Source organism: Papio anubis, chromosome X (assembly GCF_008728515.1).
Source record: "Papio anubis isolate 15944 chromosome X, Panubis1.0, whole genome shotgun sequence".
Classification (NCBI taxonomy): Eukaryota; Metazoa; Chordata; class Mammalia; order Primates; family Cercopithecidae; genus Papio; species Papio anubis.
The window spans coordinates 114,216,744-114,241,132 of NC_044996.1; the positions used below are offsets into that span (position 1 = coordinate 114,216,744).

Consider the following 24,389-nt stretch of genomic DNA (forward strand, 5'->3'; position numbering starts at 1 on the left):
CATGTTCTCACTCATAGGTGGGAACTGAACAATGAGATCACTTGGACTCGGGAAGGGGAACATCACACACCGGGGCCTATCATGGGGAGAGGGGAGCGGGGAGGGATTGCATTGGGAGTTATACCTGATGTAAATGACGAGTTGATGGGTGGTGACGAGTTGATGGGTGCAGCACACCAACAAGGCACAAGTATACATATGTAACAAACCTGCACGTTATGCTCATGTACCCTAGAACTTAAAGTATAATAATAATAATTTAAAAAAAGAAATACTAATTACAAATGTAGTTAGTTAATCACTTATTACTACCGGGAATTTAATGAAAGCTGCTGTGATTAAATACTGAAAAAAGAAAGATTGTGTCTTTCTTTCTGGTAACGTTCAAAGCTCATCACTCTTTTGAAAGGAATTTTATTCTTAAAGCTGTTATTTTTACTCATAATATGCTTAATATCCCCACGGCTGTAGACTGTCTAAAATGTTCCTACAATTATATGAGAATACTTTTAAAAATCATGATAATTATCAGTCTTCATGGACACTTACTCAGATAAATTTCCCCAAGCACTTAATAGGATGAATTTATAAGCATTAAATAGAATGGGGACCATCCAGCCCTAAAATGTCACCATTCTGTCGGGCACACACTTGCCAATTTATTGGCCTGGACCTGAGCACACTACCAAAGTAGTGTGCTCACAGTATTCAAAGTGAGACCTTTGAATTAGGTCTCACTGCAAGATGGAAGCAGAAGGGCGTTTCTTAGTTTACGTTTTGAAGTGTTTTGCTCAGACAGGCAACGTGCAGTTGTATACAGTAATGTAAGCTACCTGTTACTTCCCTTAACAATACTTTTAGCAGCAATGTTTTTCCTTCTGCAATGTGACAATATCACCATGCCATTTGGAAGAAAACAAAAAGGCTGAGTGATTCCTGGTATACTCCCAAACAGCCACCCAAACGAACAGCTGGCAGAGAAGACACCCCCTAAAACTTGGAGCAGATTCTCAGCCCCTGCAGCATCTCATGTGGTTAGAACTTCAGACTTGATGAACGCCTCCCCAGCTTGCTCCCCCTCCTGAATCTTTTAATCCTCCTCCAGTCTCTTGCAACGCTCCAGCCTTTAGCAGGGAATAAGACTGCAAACTGTCTTCTGTCAACTTCTTTCCAAATCCTAGTCTAGAGAAATTATAATGATGCATGATTGTCCAGTGGGCATATATAGTTCATCCATGCAGTAAAGCCTGTAGCTTTCATCTTTTTTGCCAATCCACTATAAAAATTACATTTTATATGTCATCCTGATACACACACACACACACACACACACATATCTATACCTGTAAATCTTTTTCTGTCTATTCATGCTTGTATGATTGAAAGAAAAGTTTCACAAAACATTACTTACCCTTACCAAATAATACACTTTCGTATTTTCTCTTTTTTAAAATTTCAACTTTTTTTCCAGATACAGGAGGTACATGTGCAGGTTTGTTACATGGGAATATTGCATGATGCTAAGATTTGGGGCTCACGACCTGTTACCCAGATTGTGAGCATAGTACCCAATAGGTAGTTTTATAACCCACTCTCCGCATTCCAGCCTCTACACTGTCATATTTTCCATTCTTTTCTGTTTCATTAAGAACAATACTGGTAATGATCTACTATATAGATTTCATGATGTACTAAGGGTTCATGACCTGCAGTTTGAAAAACACTGTACCTAGTTTTATCTCTATCTCAGTCCAGGCCATCAAAAGTTGCATTCTTAGACCACTTTGCCTTGGCCCCCATAAGATTGCCTGAACTCAGGTGTACCTCGGCATCATATTCTTGGCTCATGTCGAGGGGCACTGAAAACTGCTGAAGGGATTTTTCTGAAAGTCGACACCATGCAGTGTCTGCCATCTTAGATCCCATGCAGATCTGTTTATTCTATCTAAGTCATTCCAAACTTGGATTTTCGTTTGTTTCACTTACACTCTTTCCTCCTTATCAATAATCCAAATAATAAAATTGATCATATTTCCTTTTATATTTTTTCTTTTGCTTTGGCATCTACAAAGGCCACAACCACCTTTTTTTTTTTTTTTTTTTTTTTGAGACAGAGTCTTGCTCTGTCGCCCAGGCTGGAATGCAGTGGGGCGATCTCAGCTCACTGCAAGCTTCGCCTCCCAGGTTCACGCCATTCTCCTGCCTCAGCCTCCCAAGTAGCTAGGACTACAGGCGCCCACCACCGCGCCCAGCTAATTTTTTGTACTTTTAGTAGAGATGGGATTTTACCATGTTAGCCAGGATGGTCTCGATCTCCTGACCTCGTGATCTGACCGCCTCGGCCTCCCAAAGTGCTGGGATTACAGGCATGAGCCACCACACCCAGTCACCCACCTTCTAAAATACTTTTTTACTGAAATATATTAGGCATATAGAAAATAAAGGAGATGCTGGTTAAAGGATACAAAATTTCAGTTAGGAGGAATAAGTTCAAGAGCTCTATTGTACCCCATGGTGACTATAGGTAATGAAAATATATTATATTCTTCAAAATTGCTAAAAGAGTAGATTTAAGTATTATCGCCAAAAGAAATGATAAGTATATGAGGTAATGCATATGTTACTTAGCTTGGTTTAGCCATTCCACAGTGTATATCTATTTCAAAACATGTTATACATGATAAAGATATACAATTTTTGTCAATTTTTTTAAAAATTAGAAAAAAATGGTTTAAACTTAAATGTACAGTTCAGTGAATTTTCACAATCTGAACACACACATTTAACCAGCATCCAAATCAAGAAACAGAATGTTACCAGCCTTTAGAGGACCCTTTGTGTGCCCTTCTGATAGTTATCTATTCTCCAAGGGTAACCACAATCTTGATTTTGAACACCATTAAATATTCTGGCCTGTTCTTGTCCTTTATGTAAATGAAATTGCACAGCATGTACTCTTTTGTGTCTGACTTCTGTAAACCTGGATTCATCCATACTGTTGTATGAAGTTGTGGATTGTTCATTCTAATTGCTATATAATATCCCCTTGTGTCAATATCCTGCAATATATTATATATTCTACTGTTGATGGGCATTTGGTAGAAAAAATTATGTTATAAACATTCTAAGACATGCCATTTGATGAATAATATGTATGCATTCCTTTGAGGATTATATCAAGGGGTAGAATTTCTGGGTTATAGGGTATGTATGTGTTCAGCTTCTGTACATTCTGCCAAACAGTTTTCCAATGTGGTTGTACCAATTTGCACTCCTCCTAACAGAGCATGAGAGTTCTAGGTGCTCCACATCCTTTCTAACACTGTATTATTTATCTTTCTCATTCTGGTGGGTATGCATAGCACAATTTTAATATCCACATCAAGCACTGTGATCTTCAAATCTGTGTTCTGGCCAGGCATGGTGGCTCACGCCTGTAATCCCTACACTTTGGGAGGCCGAGGTGGGCTGATCACTAGAGGTCAGGAGTTCGAGAGCAGCCTGGCCAACATGGTGAAACCCCCGTCTCTACTAAAAATACAAAAAATTAGCTGAGCATAGTGGCAGGCACCTGTAATCCCCGCTACTTGGGAGGCTGAGGCACGAGAATTGCTTGAAGCTGGGAGGCGGAGGTTGCAGTGAGCTGAGATCTTGCCACTGCACTCCAGCCTGGGTGACAGAGTGAGGCTCCATCTCAAAACAAAAAACAAAAAACAACAACAAAAAAATCCCAAATCTGTGTTCTAAATTTTCCTCTCTTCTTAAAGTTTTATGGTATTTATATTTCCTCAATGCTGGGTTTTATCTATTAATTTTTAAGAGTTCTACATTGTTATAAGTTGCCCTAAAGCCTTTACAGAACAATGCACGGTATAAATATGTACATAGTATATACACAAATATGAATCCATGAATGCACAGCTAATAGTGCCATTATCAAAAATCCTACACTTTTCCTTTTCCTCTAGCCCTCACATTCAATTGGCTCAAAAGTAGCATTGATTTTATTCTATAACCTGTCATGAATTCAGCCTCTTCACAAATTCCCAGTGCACCTTTCTTAGTTCAGGCTTTCATCCACTCTTAACTAGGCTGTTGTCATCGTCTACTTGGCATACATTTCCATTCCGATCCCTCTCCTCTTTTCCACCCCTGTTTCTTCCCACCTCAAATTTAATTCTATTTAAAAAAGAAAGATATTCAAAAGTACAGGTGGTGCCAATTTTTTCTTCTCTATCCATCATATGCGAAGAGGCTTCCAATTCTTTGTCGACCTGTTTCTAAGGGATAAGAGTAGGTCAAGCTGTGAGGACTTCAGTTCCCACGTGAAGGTCTTATTGATACTAACTCAAGAATATGATTTGATGTCCTAACGGGGAAAGTAGTATTTTCTGCCAGTTAACCTTCCCATGATATCCAATCCAATATTGGCCCAATACATTTTTGAGTTCCTAAAAAGCATAGACTGATGTCATAACACAGCTGTATGTTAACATAAAATTCTGTACCTTAGTAAATTATTAATATGAGCTATTAGCTCCCAGAGTCAATGTAAGAAACTTGTTTCAACTCTTCATATTCTAGCAAAAAGAAAACACACACATACACACACACAAAACCTGACTTAAGAACTAACTAGGCGATTAAAGCCTACTTAGTTTTTAATTGAAGTGCATGTTCTCTAATCCCAAGAGGTCAAACTAATCACCTTTCCCTTTCTGCTGCTTTTTTTTCTCTATTTCTGTAATTGTTATAATCTGTCTGATATTGTGTTTAACTATATGTGGGTCTATCTTCCCTCATTAGATCATAAGCTCCTTAAGGAAAAGGCCATATTTCCTTGGGATCCCACTAGTAAAAAAAAAAAAAAAACTGGATTACAATGTTGAAATTTTTATATATTTCCATGTCAATCTCCAAACACTCCCCAGTTTTTACCAACCATAAAGAAAAAATGAGAAGAGTTTAAATGATAAGCAAAGACATGTAAGTGTTCCATAAATGCACTATGTTTGAAGCTATTTAAAGAACTTAATAGAGGATAATATTTAATAGAGAAACTTAGTCTAGATAGAGCACATAAAAAACATTTCTTGGAAATTTGTGGATAAATAAAAGTGCCTTGCATCTGTATTTTCCTTTCGTCTTCAAAATATGCCTTGACAAAAGAAAGCCAGAGTTGGAGTACAAGATTCAGACATTGGGAGATCATTAATTGGTTAAACTGGATTTTATCTTATTTCCCCTTTTATGGATCCCTGTCTTTGTGTGGAATTCCTACATGCTAGCTGTTCAAGGCTTGCCACCAGGAGACTTTCTCCATCAAGCTAGGGGACATTTCTCCCTCAATGTCCCCCACCAAATCAATATTCACTTGCTCTCTGATTACTCCAGGTTTCTGCTGTCTGCTAATATGAACATGGATATCCCTTTTAGCATGCGTGAATACTATTCGTATTTTAATCTCAGCCCCACTGAATGATAGCAAATGCTGTGAATTTTATGCCTATCTTAGGTTATAGCTAGTGCTTTATCTTGCAAAAAAAAAAAAAAATCTTACTTTTCTTACTTGGTTCCTTCTTAAATGTAAAAAACGAAAAGAGGAAAGGTGCCTTTTATAAACTGCTAAAGAGCAGTTTACTAAAACTCAGACCTCTCATTTTCCTTCACACGACAATCTAAAATACAATGTTAAAGTGAATTTATTTTGTTCTGTATACCTAACTATTCCTGAACATACTGAGTTCTCTTTTAAGAAATCATACCTGTCTGACAGGCTGCTTTGCATGAACACAGCATTCCCCAGCCTTCAAATTGCTGTCAGAATCATTATGTCATCTTGACCCCCAAAATGGCAGTATTATCCTCATTCTATAGATGAACTAACAAAAGCTTCCAAGTGGTTAAGTGACCCGCCTCTAAAGGGTAGAATTGGTCTGGACACTCTGCCCCTCTATCTTCATGCCTTTGCTGTAATACACAGCTACGCTTGCTGAAGATTAAGGAAGCTGCTTTTGATAGAGTGTGATTCTTGTAGATATTCATCTCAGGAAAAAAGAAAAAAACGCTGGTGTCTTCATCTGTAGCATTTGATTATTACATTTTCCTTATCTGTTTCGACTTAGGATGACTTCCTTGTTCTCTTAATTGACTGGTAATTCCTTTGTTTACTTTTTTCCAAATCTCAAGAAGCAAGTCTACAGTATTAACAATGGTTACATTAACATTTAACATTTTTTAATGAAATTTGAGTATTTCAGAAAGGGGTAATTTAGGCAGGCATGTATGTAGAACTTTGCATTTTAATTAAAAAGACTCAAAATGAAATGAACCTCTGACAGTAACAGATGACTACTTCTAAAAGCTGCATTACTACTTGATATATGCTCAGTATTTTCTTGTGAATAAGTGCTACAACTTGTTTCAAGAAAAGTGACAGGACTAAAACAATTAAAAAAGACAAAGCTGCTCTTTTTTAATCATATGCTCATAAATAAAACTAGGTTGCGAATTGTTTCCAGAGAAGCAATTGACAAAGTATAAGTAAATCACTCTAAGAACTAAAGCTGCCTTGATTTTTTTTAATGTTTAACCAAACCTCTATCCCTGTCCAACGATGAATTTTCTTTGACAAATAAATATTTACAAAGTATGAAATATAGACTTTGTGCCTTTCCTAAGGCCAAAGCATACTGTTTAACCTAAAATTTAATATATTTTTCTCACCTCAAATACACCAAAATAAGAACATAACTAAAAAGTAATTCTCTCTTGTAGTAGACTGTCCATTAATCTTTTGTTAGATGATATTGGGATTGTGAGTTTCAGGTAGAAAGAAAAACTGTAATTTCTAGATTGATCAGAAAATCTGAGACTATTTATGGATTTGAAGAAAACAATAAAGTCTGATAAAATAGAATTTTCTGTAACCTCCCTTATGGAGTCAAGAAGGAGGAATCTTTCAACATTCTCCCATTTTGCAATGAAAATTCTTCATGCAGTAAATAGTTTGATTGGGTAGATCAAAGGGTTAATTTACTGCTGATTGGAGAAGAGACCCAGACTTCCCCAATTTAAAAAAAAAAAAAAAAAGTGATGTGTAGGAGGAAGGTAGAAAGAGGCCTCAGAATGAATTCACTAATTGGGGTTTTCACCTGCTGTGAGTCTAATCGAATACAAAGCCTTATTTGTAGCTGAAGAGGAAGAGAGATTATGCAGAGTGTAAGAATTTCTGCCTAGTTTTGAAATTCCTCTTATTTGGCACAATCGGTGGGGAGAGGCAGACAAATAGTTACAAGTTTGAGCTGTTGTTAAGGTAGACCAGGAATGCTGTAGTCAGATATACTTGAACCACCTTAACCAGTGATCCGTTTTTAGCAGGAGGTGGTGTGGGTCACACACATGGGTTATCGCTATAGCTGGCAGGCTAATAGGTACTCCAAATTCTTTCCCATGAAGCAACAGTCGGCCTGTGAGGTTAATGAAGTATGGCTTTATTTTAGTGAAGATGCTAAAATTCACATCTTTTTAGATTTCGGCTTGCTATAGGTGGCTCTGTGAAGCTTTGAGAAATCTTATTAAAAGAAAACTGCGTGAGAGTGAAGCAGAGCTCGACATTATCTGGAACCTGTCTGGTGAAATCTCTGGTTTAGATGGCAGCTGGCTCAGAGAGAACTTTCCTCAGCCTGGCTTACTCTGCCTCCCTAAAGAGACAGGGCCTGGAAAAATAGGCTTTTGTGTGGGTGTGAAGTGCTCTGTGTCTGAAGGTAGAGGCCTCTTCATTTGCTGGTTAATGTGAACTGGCTGGATATTCTTACATCCACAAGATGTTGGTTTCAGATTGATCTAGGGGGATTGTTATATATATTTCAATTAGTATGCTATAGTATTGCCCTAACCAGCAATGATTCACCATAAGCCAACCCATTTGTTAGATGTCTGAATCACTGTTCATGGTTAGTACTTGTACTATGCAAAGAGGAACATGGAATTCTTACATCTTTATTGTACACCCAAATGTTGACATTTTACTATAGAACATGTATTCTACTTAATTGAAGTGATACCTATACTCTAAATGAATTTTTATAAAGTGATGCAGGTTATACTTAAACTTAGGGAGCACAAGGCAATATAGACAGAGATTCTTAGAGCTAGAGAGAAGCTGAACCCTAGGAGTTGGTGAAGTCTCTTGGGACCATCCCTCCAGGCAAGTACCCAGTTCAAACCATTCCTTGTCTTTGTCCTTTCCTATGCTACTCCTCATTTTTACACAGCTAACATCAGGCCAACATTGAAACCACATGCAACCCAGAAAGGAAAAAGATGTGTTCGTGGAAGGTAGGAACAGCCTAGCTTCAGCTGTTGGCCCTTCACACCCTCCACTAGATGGGCTCATTTGAACCCAAGACCCTTCCAACAGTACACTGCAAATCCATAGCTCCAATTCAGACATCTTCCCTCTGAGCTCCAGACTCAGATGTCCAGCTGTCTCTTGGATACCTGCACTTTTACATCACCACCTCCAATTCATTATGTTCAAGACTGGATTCATCATCTGTTTCCTAACCCTCTTCTGCCACCTCCTCCTGAAATTCCTAGCTTGGAGAATGCTACTCATCCAATCTTGGTTGTCACTCAAGGACAATGGTCCTTAACCTTCACTGCATATTAGAATCACTTCGAGAGTCTTAGAAATCCTAATGTCCAAGACCAATTAAATTAGAATCTCAGGGTGGTGAGACCCAAACATCTAAATTTATTAACAACCCCTGAGTGATTCCAAAGGGTGGCCAAGCTTGAGGACTATTGCTTTACTTCTTCCTTCTCTTCCATTCATACATCCAGTCAGTCAAGACTCCTGTAGTTGGAACATTATTGTAACATTTCTCCACCTCCTCTGCCACTGCCATAATTCAGATCCTCCTCATACTGCAATCTCCTTGTACCTGATGTCTGAATTCCAGACTCTGTCTTCTGATCAAGTCCCCACACCATTGCCTGAGTGATTTTTCTAAAAGACAAACCTGGCAGAGCCACACTCATGCTTTAATTCTTTCTTCCTTAAAAAGCTCCCTCATACCTTTCAGGATACAAGTCAAACTCCAGATTGTCACACTAAGCCCTTTCCAGTTTACCCATTTCTCTTTTCTAACCCTTATCTTGATGTTCTCTCCAAAAGATCAAGCAGACCATTGAAGCTCTTGTAAAGAACAAGCTGGTTGCATCCTTTTTACCCTCACACCTGCTGTTGTCACCATTCATAATTGTTGATTTGCCTTTACCCTCAAAAGCCAGAAACTCTTTGTGGGCCTACAGTGGAGGCTTTTATGAATATTTATCCAATGACTGAGTCTCGTCTGCTTTTTAGCCCCAGTGTGGGGGGCTCTGACCTTCTCCTCTATCGGTAGTCCCCACTCAGCATCCAGTCTATTGCCCCAGAGGGTGGCTTTGGCTGGATGGGTCTCAGTTTGGTCAGGGTCCTGGGAGAAACAGATGGTACATTCAAATGCAACACTTGAAGAGAGTATAATGAAAAGGCTATTTACAAGGCTCTAGGCAGGCTAGGAGAAAAAAAAAAAACAAAGAATGGTAAACATTTGCCCAAAGGGGTAAAGGGAGGAATGGTTTGCGTAACCAGTGGAATGCTGTTGCTGTGGGAAAGGACTGGCCAACAAGACTTGAGCTGCAGGTCAAGGAACTCAGCAGCTCCCAGGCCCGAGATCAGTAGGAGGGAACCTGAAGAATAAATACCCAAACATCACTCTCCTCCTGTCCTTTCCTCTCCTTCTATAGGCCTTTCATCACTGCCTCCCAATTGGCTGAAAGCAAAAGGAAGCCAAATGGCAGGAAAGCCTGATTGATGTCCCCACAGAGGTCCCAACCTCCTGGCGCACAGAGCAGAATGGAGAAGGACAAAGAATAGAGATGGAGGGGATAATGGGGAAATATCCTGCACAGTCCCTTAGGTCAGAGATGCCCTTATTTTCTAAAGATACTCTCAAAGTTTAAGTGGTTCAAAGCCCAGAGTTTGAGCTATGGGAAAATTTACTGGGTCGCCTTCTTTGACCTCATCCCATTTCATTTCTTCTTTATCTCTATTTCTAGCAAATTGACTCTTCTCTGCTCTGAGCCATCAGTGAGATTGTCTATGAGCACACTAGAAAAAACACAGACCTTTCCCACAGGAAAAGAAGCCATGTCTCTTCACGGCAGCATAGCAGAATAGCTAAGCGCATGAGTCTTGGAGCTGGACTCCCCAGTTCCAATCCTTGCACCATTCTAGACAGTGGTACTGGGAATGAGCAGGTCATGGCTGATTCTGAAGTCAAAATTTTAGCTGAAGTTTGTTCTGGTAGCAGAGCTACAGGCTCTTTTCATGTCCGTGGTTCATAACAAAACAGTAATAATAATAATAATCAGAAGAAGGAGGAGAAGAAGAAACATCTACTATAAATGAGCAATTAATATATTATCATACATGGCATCACTACATAATTTACATATGACACAAAGGTATATCAGTTATGTTCTTTTCCAAATGCTTTCCTCTAATAAGCACAATTCATAATCTGACTGCAATTGACAACCAAACAGTCTCTGTGATGCCCGCATCATTTCTTAATAATGCTTTCAGTATTTAATTATAATATGACATCAAGATTTGGGAACAAGTCTTCAAGTGCCTATAACTCCAGTCTAAAAAAGAATTTAAAGATGTATTTTTCAGGATTGCCATCTGTCAATTTTTTTTAAAAAGTCTGAATAGTGATTTCTTATTCCATTCTTTTTTCTTGTCAACAGATTATTCTTAGTAGTTTCCTAATTGGACACTGAGAAAAGAGACTTAAGCATTTATAGAGAAGCATGTCAGAACTCCTGAATTTTGAGCAGGTAATTTAAAAGTGTAAAATAAACGAACAACAAAAAAAAACAGGAAAGAAAGAGAGTGACAAATGTCTTACTATCCAGGTGTTACAAATCCTTAGTTTATCGATTTGTAATATTTACAAATGTCCATGCTCTGAGGCTTGTGTCTTTTAGTTGAAATAAACATAGTTAAGTGATTTGCCACACTGACACAGAGATTGCTGTCTCTGATTTACTGCAAAGGGCACCACTTCCTCATTACAGGACACTAATCCCTCTTCCCCAAAGATAAGAGCAGACCTATTATATACTCTTAGACCAAGGGACAACTTCAGCCAAAGCAAATCTTAGTGTGCCCCCCTCAGACCGTAATAGCAGCTGCCTCCACAACTCACTAGCTAAAAATTGCTAAAGGGCAACACTAAGAAATCTCAGTGTATGAGCCAGAATGCCAGAAGAAGTGCCATATTTGCTTAAAAATAGCAATACCGATCATACTTACATGCACATATCTTTAGTGATAACATTTACCTTGTTATTTGGTTTGTTAAAGGTAATAAAGAATCCTGGCTTTCCCTTTTGCTTTTATCCACATACTTTATTTTTGCCTCTTTTGCCATGCTGTAGCATTAGATAAAGCAAAATGGGTGTCCTTCCACCTAAAACATTCTAGGGGAAAAAATGTTGAGCAGAAAAGGATTATTTAAAAAGAAGCCGGACATGGTGGCGTGCACCTGTCATCGCAGGCACTTGGAGGCTGAAGTGAGAGGATGGCTTGAGCCCAGGAGTTGGGAGACCAGCCTGGGCAACACAGTGAGACCCCCATCCCATAAGAAATAAATTTTTAAAAAGGGACCACATTTAAACTGTAGACTGAAGTGGAATGAATCAATCAGACAGGAGAGTGGAAAGCAAATGTTTGAAAGAAAAGAAAAAGAAAAGCAAGCCAACAAAATAAATGGACAAAGAAGGACAATGAAAATATCACTAACAGTTTATCGTAAGATACTCTTTGGATGCTAATCTAAGGTATTATGTGAAGTTTGCAGAAAATTCTTGTGCTAATGAAGGCTTTCTTCTTCTTTAGAATATTTCCAAGCTTGAAATAATTGTGTGTAGTTAACTTCTATCATCATATTGCAAACTCTAAAATAGGAATTATTTGAACTGTTCAGGTCCTGTAACTTTTCCAATAAAATATTCTATTGGAAACGAGTTCCTTCTAGATTTTCCTAAAAGAATACTAAAGGACCAAACCGTGCAACACCACTGGTGGTAGTGTCTTAATTTAGAGAGTCCGTACCAGTGATTCTCAAACATTAGTATGCTCAGAGTTTCTGGTTCAATAGGTCTGGGCCGGGCCCAGGGAATTTTCAGTTCTAAGAAGTTCGCAGGTGATACTGATACTGCTATTCCCAGGGACTACATTTTGAGATCCGCTGCTATGTCACAAATCCAAATACAAAGTCTTTTTAACAATCCCTTTTAGCTTCACGTCCTTATCGCCGGCCACTTTAATCTTCAACTGAGGAGGAAGGGAGAGTGAGAATTATGTATATAATTTTTTTCTTTCATTTTTAAAAAAGAAAACTCCAAGCCCACACTCTTAATTATCTGGGATGAGGTCATTTGCACCTGGGTCATTTATTTAGGCAACAAGTAGTCTTGCTAGAGGCTTTAAGGAGGTGTTAGCAGAGCGGTGTGTGGCTTACAGGTTCCTGGGTCTACCTTAAATCCCCATCCTCCTTCTTTCTTTCTTTCTTTCTTTTTTTCTCTTTTCTTTTTCCTTTCCGTTTTGAAAGCCCCAACTGCCCAGTCTCTGGGTGTCCGGGTTCCCAGGTCCCTAGGTGGGGGCGGAGCCCGACACGGCCCCGCCCCGTCTGCCCGCAGCGCCCCCTCCCCGGCCCGCCCGCGCCGGCTCCTCCGCAGTGCTTTCAGCTGTGAGCTTGGGCGGCGGCGGCGGCGGCGGCGCTCCACTTTCGGGGAGCCCGGCGGCTCTGGGAAGCTCACTCCTCCACTCGTACCCACCCTCGACCGCGGAGCCCTTGCAGCCATGAGGGAACAGCTCAAAGGGTAAGTGGATCGAGGCCCCGGCCCCGTCTCATCGCCGCAATCCGTGCACTTGTGGCGCGAGCAGGGGGCAAGCTGAGGCGGTCAAAACTTAGACAGGCGCGGCGACTGGACCCGGGGCGCCGGGCGGCTGGGCGTCTAGGAACCTCTCCCGCGGGTTCCCGCGGCGCGGCTGCAGGTGCGCCCCCGGGGTTTCTCCCCAGCCGCCGGGCTAGTGGGGGAACCTCTTCCCTCGGCTTTGGGACGGGCTGGGAGAGAAAAAGCTGATTTCTCCCCGTCCCCAGAGGGGATAACGCGTTCCTCACGCGGGGATTGGGGCCGAGGGAGCTTTTCGCTCCTTTCCAGGCTGCCAGTTTGGACGTGAGCAAGGCTGGCTGTTCCTAAATCGTCGCTCTTACTCGCCGAAGGAAGGGGCGCACGCGGCGCTACCTTCCATTGCACTGCAAGTGCCAAAAGGTCAACTTTCTGCCTGATTTCTTCCGAGGATTCCAACTGACATTTCCCTCGCTGCATTTTCTACCGTGCTCATTCCGTGCCCCAAGACCTGCAGAAATCAGGAAAGAAAGAACAAACAACTAAAGCCCAGAAGTCAAGGATTTCAGGGGGGATTTTTGTTTGGGCTTTTTTCCCCGCCCCCCCCCCCCTTGGGATTGGGTGTGGAGTCATTTCTAGGGTGTTCTCTCGCATTTCTCCAGGTGTCTGTGCTCATCTTCAAGCAAAGTTTGTCACTCCCAATCCGTGCACGGCAATAAAACGGGCAGAACACTTTGCTGGGTCAAATTTGAAGTTAAGTTTGAAGCTTTAAATTTAAGGGGTTTAGTTGCTTGAGGGAGGCATAATATTATAAACTGTTTTTACATCATGAAAAAAATCCATCCGATTTAAGTGGTGAACTTTTAAGTGGCGTCTTTAAGTGAAATCTACATTTTTCCTTGGGCAATAAACTCTTTGGTCCTCTGCTTTATCCCTGTCACCTCTCCTTGTCACCCCCCACCCCCAATCAACCTTTCTTTTTTTGCCTAGATTTTTTATTGCCTTTTACCCAAGCCCCTCTTTGGAGGAGACGTTTGCTGTTGGAGAAGCGAGAGGAGCGAATGAAGCAACACGGTTGTATGAAAGTCCTCTGACCCTTGAACACCGTGGAATTGGTTTCAGTCATCATTGTTTGATCTCCGATTGGACACGACCCTGAAAAGAAATTGCTTTGGCCAAAGTTGAGGGTGGGTGGGAGTTAAACCTTGAAAAGCAAATAGAACGGAAGACAAGTAACAGCTGGAACAGCCACCGAGGCAATCATCTTTGCCCTGGCTTTAGCCAAACAGTATAAAATGGTAAATATCCCAGGGAACAATAAATTGGAACTAGAATGGATTTCTGATGCTTATATTGACGCTCACCCCTCCAAACCCCTGCCCCACGGTAGCAGAAACTTTAAAATATATTTTACCATCCACACCCTGCCAGTATTCCAGCAATGCAAGCCAAGTTCAACAATTCAGCATGCAAATACCAAGGTTCCTCTAGAAAAAGAGTCTGATCCTTAGATTAAAGGGAAATCATTTGTGTGTGTGGATCAATGGGCTCCAGATTATATATGAAGCCAAACTCTAATCCTCTGCAAATCGCAAGAGAACGCTACCTTTTTATATTGCTGCATAGTGATTAGTTTTCTCCCTGGGAAGTAGTGGACAGATAGTTTTTTAAAAGGACAACTGTTCGGAATATTTTCAGTACCAAATAACAATGGTGGCAGCAGAAATCTTATTTTAATTAGACAACTGCCATTTTCCCAGCCACAGCAGTAGATATTTGTTACTTTTTGTAAGTGTTTAATGTTTGTTTTTAAGAAACTAAAAAAGCAATTCCAATAAGTCTGATTATTCCAGCACTGACAGCAGGAACAGCTCTGAGGCAGTTATAATAACCTTGCACACTACTTGAAACTAAAGAAGGTGAGAGAAAATTTAAATTGTACGGTAGGAAATTAGGTCAGCCTTGTGCTCAGTAGAGTAATGCTTTAATTTCTTATTATTGACAAGTAGATGTTGCCGGGGTCTTTTGTCATAGTCGATGATTTTATATTTTAATTTGCATCAGGGTCCTATCACAGCCTCAAATAAAAGGGAAAAGGAGAGATTATCATGGTTTGTACAAAGAAGAAGAGGGGAAATCTTCATATAAATACTGCTCAGAGAGGCATATCTGATGCCAGGCTTTGGAACCAGCAGGGCCAAAATCAATAACATTTTTTAAAGATGTAAAGAGCGTTCTAAGGATTATTTATGAAGCTGATCTCTGTGTTAATGTCCATACAGACTTGTGATCTATGTTGAACATTATTGTTCTCAGAAAGGCCAAACAAAGATGTACCCTTTAACATGTGAACAGGTTTCAGGATTTCCTTTTTGGTTGTTCATGGTATATGGGGGAGAGCATTTCCGATTGGAGAGTGAAATGCAGAAAAGAGACAATTACCAAAAACAGTGCCACCCACCCTTCCACTCCCTCCTCCCTAGCACACCATGTTTTTCTGGATTGTCTGCATATTCCAGGTAAATGTGGACTCTTCTCGTGGAGTTATTGAGAATTCTCTACTGTTTTTGAAGGCAGACACAGAGTAAGAAATGAAGCTGTAAAATCGGTATTGATCACAGACAAAAAAAATTGGTTTGTCCTTCAAGGTACAAGATAAATACGAGTTATGCAGATTTGTGCTATTTCATCCAGTCCATAGTCATAGTTCCTATCTATTTTGAAGGGTTAAATGTGTCCGAGGAGGGCTCTGGATTCATCACAGGTAGAGAATACTCACACGCTGTGAAGTGAATATTTGGTTCATCATATAGTTACCAAAAAATCTGAAGTTTTTTTGGCTATGTTGCCAAGCATTTTTAGCATTAAATGATTAAAAGACTATTTTTCTCATGTTAAGGATTAGTCACACCCTTTATTTCTTCTTTCCACGTGTGCTCACTTCTTTTGCTCAGAACTGGTTTGCAATTGAAGTGAAACTAAGACTGTAAAGGTGAAATCTAAATCTGTTTTTCTAGTTCTTTTGCATTGCTTAAAAATAAAAGGTTTGTGTGTTGAAGGTGAAAAAGGTTAGCTTCTGGAATTGTTTCAGGAGTTCATTTATCTTTGTTATTCAAGTCCCACAGAATCACAGATAATTGGGAGAATAGTACGTATCAAGGACTACTATCTTAACTCACAAATGGGCAATGGAATTGGGGGCTTAGAATTTCTTCCTTCTTCCAGTAAAGGAGATTTTCAGTTTTGCCGAGGACTGATGCATTAAAAAAATAATTTCTAAAGCCCTTTTCATAATTTTAACCTTCAAAATAAAGTCTTTAAAAAGGTAGGAATGTACGTATGCCAACAGTCACGAGATTTCTTTCGGAGCTGGGGAGCTACATGAAGCCCTCATTCATTCTATGTGGGATTCTCTTGTAAATTGTATGCACTGTTTCCCTTCCCTTTTAGAATTGTGTTTGGTACAAGTTTATTTCTTGACTATTCCTCTAATTTGAAGTCCATTCCAGATGGTGGCTTTTCATGGTGTTCCCTGTCTCTGTCTGATCAGGCTTATCAGCTCAGCTAAATGTTTTTCTGCAGACCTATAGGAGATGCTACGGTCCTTACAAATATCCTGGAGATGGGACATTGTTGTTACACAGTGTGACTAGTAAGGGCCTGTGTGAGCCCTTGTACATGTGGGCACACATGTGTGCTTCCTCTCTTCTCTCTTCCTTTCTCCCTGGTACTTATATCATGTCTGGATGACCTTTGGAAATAGAGGCGGCCTGAATGCAGGGTGGTCTCAATAGAAGGTAACCTTTCCTTGCTCTGCACTTACATACGGAATTGGTATACACTCAGTTTCCGAGCTGAGAAATGCCTGAGAACAAGCAACACTTTTTCCATGAAGCTGCAAGCTGCAGCCTCCTTGTGCTGTGCATGTAAAGTACCAGTCCCGCCTACCCCTTCTCCAGATCATAAACTGGTTTGGACATGGGGTTTCCTAAAACCCCTTAAAGCATAGAGACCACATCTCTTGCTCTTCTTGCTCTTTAAGACTTGAATGTCACTCTGTTACATTCCCTCAACTGATAAGCCCTTGTTATAGTCCTCAAATGTGAATTGTCTCTGTGGAAAAGTCAAACAGAAACAAACGTATTTGGAAGACAGTGAAACAGCACTTCACAAGTGAACGTTTTCTTGCAAATTGTTTTCAGTAGCCCTCACTGTTCAATCAGTGACTGGTAAATATCACAGGGATGGTCTTTGAAGTTGTACAATTTGGGTGATTTCCATATGTCTTTAGGAGGTTTATGATTGTATTCCATTTCTCAAACCAATTTAAATGGTTCTTTTCTTGTTTTAAAACATAGGCGAGAACATGTAGTGTGTTGGTTTTGCTGTCTAGGAAGGGTCTGTCTTTGGCTTGATTGACCTAACTACAGTTGGATCCACATCTATATTGTAATCAGCTAATAACAGATTTGCTTTTAATAGATGACAATTTGAGGGGCACATGATACCAAAAGCGACCACATATTGAGCACCAAACGGTGCCAGTCACTTACCTATATCAACTAATCCTTTAATCCTCTAGTAGGGCGCAGAGCCCTAAAATTCAAAACATACGCTAAGGCCATTTGACATTGTTGCCTGTCCAGACTCCTCTTTCTGTGTGAGACCTCGGTACTTTCTGGTTCTCTTGAAATGCTCCAATTTAAGCGATTTCTTTTTCCTTCCCTCCCCTTCCCCCCAAAAGTTTATGAATAGGCTCTGCATATGAGTACCCAAATATCATTCAAAACTGCATTTGACTGTATCAAAGCCTGCCATGCAATCCCTGACAACTGGAAATACGATGCTGTGGTGATTTACGTAGATGGGCCAAAGTAAGGAAAAGTATATGTAGTTATTTCTCCAGGGTTTATTCATGTAATTGAATGAGGAACAAAGGTGTTTTGTGCTTTTTGTGGCAGGAGCTGATAGCCAGCAACCACACTTCAAGAAATGGAAGAGAGCTGTGAATGCTTCATTCAGGCCCAAGTAAATATAGGAAGAGGTGTAGTGGTGTATAGCGTACTGAGTTTAAAGAAAAAACACTCCGAAAGTAATGGGAAGAAGGAAGTTATGATATATTAGTCAGGCACTGGATATACCTTAAGCTGAAATGAAATACAGGTATCATGGATATGAGATCTGGATATGTAGAAGAAAGAGTAATGGGAAAAATGTCAGGGGCAGTGAAAGCAAATGAGAAGTGAGATGATTTATATTTATTGAACTAATGTCCGGTATCTCTTTGACAGAGTTGAGTAATAATCAGTTATCAGTGTCCTTTATGTAGTGTTCCACGTTGGATGGGTGAAGAAATCCTGATAGTCAATTATTGATCACATAACAAGGTCAATTTATCATGACTGAAGCTCAATCGATTTGTGGGTGCAATGAAGAAACATTCTGGAACCGAATAATGTTTATATTGCTTTTCCCTTTGGAAGCAAAGCAGAAAGGGGCCTTTCTGCTTGTAAGATAAACATTTCTTCAATACACTATGGAAGTGCTTTGAAATAAAGATTCCGAATGGTTCAAAAGCAAATCTTGTTGTTGTTGTGTTTTTCTTGTTTTCTCAACTACCCATTGTAAATTCTAAAGTCTTTCTTTATGTTTTGTGTTTTAGCCACGAGACTCAAACAACTTGCTGGGACCATCCCAAAATGACAGAGCTCTACCAGTCTTTAGGTAAGGACATGGCCATGTTTCCTCCAAGTTAAATGACAGGTGACTTTTAGGATAAAGTAGTTTGTAGTGTGAAAGTTACTTGCTATATAAATACATCACTAGATTGTTTCACGGGTGAAAGCAGTGGCACCTTCCTATCCAAAATGGACAATCAGCTTTCTTTTTTTTCAGGGGTTCCTTAAAAACAAGTTTTAGAAGTTGACTGCTAAAAATTCAATATACCTGAGAGGCCCTAAGGGTCTTTGTCGTTTTCTTTGGTGCCTAAAAGGATGGAAAAACAGTTGCAATTTACGACTGTATTTTTTTTTATTCCCACGAAGATAGAAAACTGTTTCAGGTGCTTATTGATTTCTTCCGTGTGAAACCAAGACAACCCTTTTGCCAAACCACAGATGTTGTGTAAAGGAATTTTCTGCCGTCTTTCCAGTGCTCACAATTCCTAAGGCCTGGCGGGTCATTAATGTGAACATTTAAATGATTTCTTTAGTATGGCTTGTTTTGTGCTTATGTAAGAGCCTGGCAGTTGTGTTTTCTTCCCCCTCATAACTTGAAATTTTTTGAATAGGTACATAGCGTACAAATAAGGGTTTGAAAACACAGTTTTTTTACACTGGACCAATGTCCAGATGTCTGGTTTGTCATTTTAGATCTACAAGGAATATTCTGAAATGAATTATCTTAAGTTGCAGCTTGTTTGGGGTTTTGTTTTGTTTTGGGACGGGATCTTGCTCTGTCTCCCAGGCTGGTGCAGTTATAGCTTATTGCAGCCTCGAACCCCTGGGCTCATGTGGTTCTTCTGCCTCAGCCTCCCGAGTAGCTGGGACTACAGGAATGCACCACCACACCCAGCTCATTTTTTAAATTTATTTTTATTTATTTTTGTAGAGATGGGTCTCACTATGTTGCCCAGGTTGTGTTTATATATATATATTTGTATCTATAAAAAGTCATGTCTTTTCTACTTTTTCAAGCCTGCATTTCTGTGAATGGATATGTTGATAGACAAACACATAAGGCAATCTCTTTGGATTTAAGGTTACGTGATAAACACTGTGGGAATCAGGGTACTTAAACATAAATTCTGTGTAGGTATATGTAAGTGGGGTGTGTGTGTCAGGGGGTATGTAGCTATTACTGCTTTTGTGTCATGGATTCTCACGGAATGAATTGTAGCTATAGAGACACCAAGGATTAGAGAAGAGATATTAGCCAAAAAATGGTTTTATTAAACATTTTTCTAATTATAAATGATTAAATTTCTTCTAGAAAACCTGAAAAATGTAAATAAAAAACATGAAAAAGGAAAAACAAAGTCACTTATACTAACCAGAGAGAGAGAGATCCAATACATTTCGAGTAATATTATGTCATTTCAGTCTAGTTATAAGTGTGTAAACGTTTAAAATTTTAAATCAAATTGGGATCAGCTAATTTTCTAGTGCTACATTTCCAGCCCCCACAGAATGTTTTTGGCTTATAATTGTGGACTGTTTATACCACAGGTGGAAAACGTGAATGCTTATCTTTTGGCAAATGAGAGAATGAAAAGGCTTCATCTGAAGTGGGCAGCAGCTGTCCTGGGCAAGCTGGTCTTTCTATCCCAGTACTCCCAGGACCCCAGGACCCCTGATTGTACAAGAGAAACTAGAAATGCGTCCACAAAAAGCTAATTTAAATTTGTCTGTGGGCCTCTTGATCATAACCTGTGGTTTACACAGATGTAGCCCACTTCTAACATTTCCTACTCTAATTACAGTAATTTCTAGTTGTAATATTTTAATTCACTCTTATTTTAAAATCATTATTATTATAGAATTAATACTTATTCATATTTTTTTAAGTTTAAAAATATAGACAGGCTAACAAAAGAGACAAATCATAACCCCACTTCTTAGAGTTAGCTGCTGTTTAATAATCTAGTAGATATCTTCAAAAATGTCTTTCTATACATATATTTTTATAGAAGTTGAATCATTCTGTCTTATAGTTTTTTTTTTTTTCACTGAAAAGTAATATATTACCATGGCCATATTTACATTTTGTTGTATAGCATTCTCTGCCACTTTCAATTACTCTGTAATGAGAAATTGCAAACATGTTTGATGAAAAGCTAACTATGGACTATCAATGAATACATGTTTGCACCTTTAATAAAAGTTAAATATACATTTAATCATTATATTGCTAACATTTTCTCCGTAGTTTAGATGTGGTGATAAACTCAAAACTAGTAGTCTCTCATGACTTGTGACATTGGGCTTGTGACATCACTCAATTTTGAATGATAACAGAATTTTACAGTTGCAGGGGATTTTAGAATTCATTTATTGCAAACTTTTTCTTTTATGAAATCAACTTTCAGGTATAATTTGTATATAATAAAAGGAAGTCATCGTAAGTGTGTTATCAATTCCAGCCCCCTTTGAAATTCTGTTTCTTGCTAGCCCAATAACAAACCATTTGCAAGTGAACTAAGTGTTGAAATTTGCTTTTCACCTTTCAGAGTTAATATTTCCATTAGTTTTGTAACAATCAAACATTCGTTGGGCTTTTATCCAAATGGTGAGTCATCAAATAACATCTCACATTTATCGCGGGCCTATTGTTTGTTTTCTACATGGGACATGCCAGCAACCAACCTGCATGGTAGATGGTATCAACATCCACATTTCACAGGACAGCGAAGCCAGGCTCAGGGAGGAGTTGATCAGGGCTACACAGCTATGTGGGGCTACACCTGGGTTTGTCCTTGGTTTTCTGTTAGTACTTTCACTGTTCTCATTGATTTTATTTACTAGGTAAAGTATATTCATGTTGGTTACTACATACCTGCTACACGTATATAGGGATTGATAGTTTTACCTATGAATAGTAAGTTACTTGAGTGGTATTTCTGGAAGTGGTATGGTGGGTTCCTAAACAATGGGCACTCCTTTCACTGTTGCCTGGCACATACAGAATGATTGATTTAGTTTGTTATATGGCTACATCCTTTTTTTTTTTTTTTTTTTTTTTTTTTTTGAGACAGAATCTCACTCTGTCACCCAGGCTGGAATGCAGTGGCACGATCTTGGCTCACGGCAACCCCCATGTCCCCAGGATCAAGTGATTCTCCTGCTTCAGCCTCCCGAGTAGCTGGGATTACTAGGTGCCTGCCACCATGGCCAACTAATTTTTGTATTTTTACTAGGGACGGGGTTTTGCCATGTTGGCCAGGCTGCTCTCGACCTCCTGACCTCAGGTGATCCGCCCACCTTGGCCTCCCAAATTGTTAGGATTACAGGTGTAAGCCACTGCACCTAGCCTGCCTGTATCCTTGAGATCCCATATAAGATTAACTACCAGTACTGCCTTTCCTCCTTTCCAGAATTATAGTGTTTCAAAGTCGAAACACAAGCATAAAATACTGAAAATAAACTTTTTATTGCTTTTTAGTTTTTACTTATTAGCTTATATTTTTCTTCATCAAGAAGGTATCCCTCTAGGTCCAAATTGCTCTTTGAGCTGGATGAAATGGTTGGAAGCCTTCAACTACAGTCAGTTCATGAAAGGTATCTTGAAAGCAGAAATGGTGTTGTGGTCTGGCGTGTCAATGTTTAAGACCACATCTAGCCCCCTCTGCTAATCAAACCTGAACCTCATGTCTCTGATGAGGTGCTGAAAATATCAAGATGTTGCTTTTTCCCTCTGTTCCCCCACTCCAGACATACTCTACTGTGGAAGCTACAGTGGTTCACAGTATGCATAGTAGGTTACACATTCCTAAAGACGCCCACTTCTAAGGAGATTTCCATTCTCTAATTTGCCAGAGTTCCCAAGCAGCCTGTTCAACACATGTTTATGTTACCTGCCTGGCCCTCAAAAGCATTCAGGTGTTCTCCCGCACCCAGGGTTTGAACACAATAGGATTAGAAGCTGAAAACATTTTGTTAGAACCGAAAAAGTAGCAAGTATTTACTGATGAAAAGCTATAATATTGCTTGAGATATTACCATTGGAGCTCTCTAATACATTCTACGTGGTTTTCTTTTTCATTCCTTTTCCACTGATTTTCTAAAATGAATTTATATTATTTACAGTTAGATGTTTGGTAAAAAAGTTTCTTCGTCAATACCCCCTATTCCATTTCTTACTTAGTGTCTCTATAGCTACAGTTCATTAACCAATGAGAACTTATGACAGAAAAGCAACAGTAGCCACACACACACACACACACCACCCCCCCCACATATATGTAGATAATTTATGCTTAAGGACCCTGATTCTCATGGACTTTGTCAGGTAACCTTAAACTCAAGGAGATCATCTCATGTATTTTTAGTCTGTATGTCCAGTCGTGAAAAATGCAGATGTAGACATTTTAGTGGTAGAGAAAATAGAACTTTTTTGATTGAAAAATAAATAAAAAGTAAGATAATTTGAGATTATTTCCAACAGATCTAAAGTGGCTTTTCAGAGGAGGTTTCAGTCAAGTCTTAGAAATATTGTGTTCCCCTCAGTTTTAGGCTGTGTACCTACACAAAAAATTGAGAGAAAATATTGCCAGAGTCCTACACAAACAAAGCAAGACATAACAAAGAAATAATTTAAAGGTTCACTATGATGATTGAACAGTCATTAGGAATTTGAGTCTCCATAAAATTTTTTACATCACATTAATGGTTTGACAAAAGCATTGTCTTGAATTTTCACAGGGAATAAATCACTAAAAGCAACGGAAATCAGTTTTCTTTCAGCATTTTTCTGTGACTACCCCCAGTAGTCATAGAATGGTAGTAGAGAATGCTAGTGGAGTGAGTGGGATATAAGAGACCAAGTGTCCCGTGTCTATTTTTTGTAGGCCTTGGTGCTTTATCTTTAAAATGTGAGGATATTGGGGCTGGGCACAGTGGCTCACTCTTGTAATCCCAGCATTTTGGGAGGTCGAGGCGGGCGGATCACCTGAGGTCGGAAGATCAAGACCATCCTGGCTAACGCAGTGAAACCCCATCTTTACTAAAAATACAAAAAATTAGCCAGGCGTGGTGGCACATGCCTGTAATCCCAGTTACTCAAGAGGCCGAGGCTGGAGAATCACTCGAACCCAGGAGGCAGAGGTTGCGATGAGCCGAGATCGCGCTGTTGCACTCCCTCCTGGGCAACAAGAGTGAAACTCCATCTCAAAAAAAAAAAAAAAAAAAACAAAGTGAGGATATTGGACAAGTGTCTAAGAATTTTGTTTTTCTTTTACTTTGGGCTGAGGGTGGGGCAGGCTGTTTCTAAAGTTGCTGTGATCATCATTTTTCAAGAGGTACATTTAGGCTAACTCTGCAGACAAGTGGATTTCTAAAAGTTTAATCATTCCTATGTTTTAAAATGTACATTCTGAGAAAACAAACAACAGGAGAAGATCATGCCACCCATCCGTGTCTTACAGGCTGAGTGAGGCAAGCTGTTGTCAAATAGAGAGGCTCTTGAGATATTTCTCATTAGACTCCTCTGGGTCATTCGTTATTGAGAGGGCATATTCTTCTTCACTCCCTAGAAGTAATAATATGTTTGATTCATGAGGTGAATTTTAGATTTCTATTAGCATTTTTACAAATGTAATGGAAAGACTGTTCCAATAGGTTAGCTTGGTGATTTAAAACCCCGAGTTCTTCAAGGCTCCAGAAAGCTTTTACAAAATCGGTAGATGTTAGATAGTAATACGC

General features: G+C 39.5%; 1 protein-coding gene across 10 annotated transcripts in view; it reads left to right on the forward strand.

Annotated features, from left to right (window-relative positions):
- The window catches only part of DMD (dystrophin), a 2,174,064-nt gene that overhangs the window by 2,007,822 nt on the left and 141,853 nt on the right, over nt 1-24,389 (forward strand). For 6 of the 10 annotated variants that reach the window (XM_031660704.1, XM_031660695.1, XM_031660696.1 and 3 more), the window contains one exon: nt 18,635-18,696. In XM_031660704.1, coding sequence (XP_031516564.1) covers nt 18,635-18,696 — 62 coding nt within the window. Of the gene's footprint in view, nt 1-12,784; nt 12,943-18,634; nt 18,697-24,389 lie in introns of those variants that run through there. The other 4 variants (XM_031660701.1, XM_031660702.1, XM_031660700.1 and 1 more) reach the window with 2 other exon arrangements.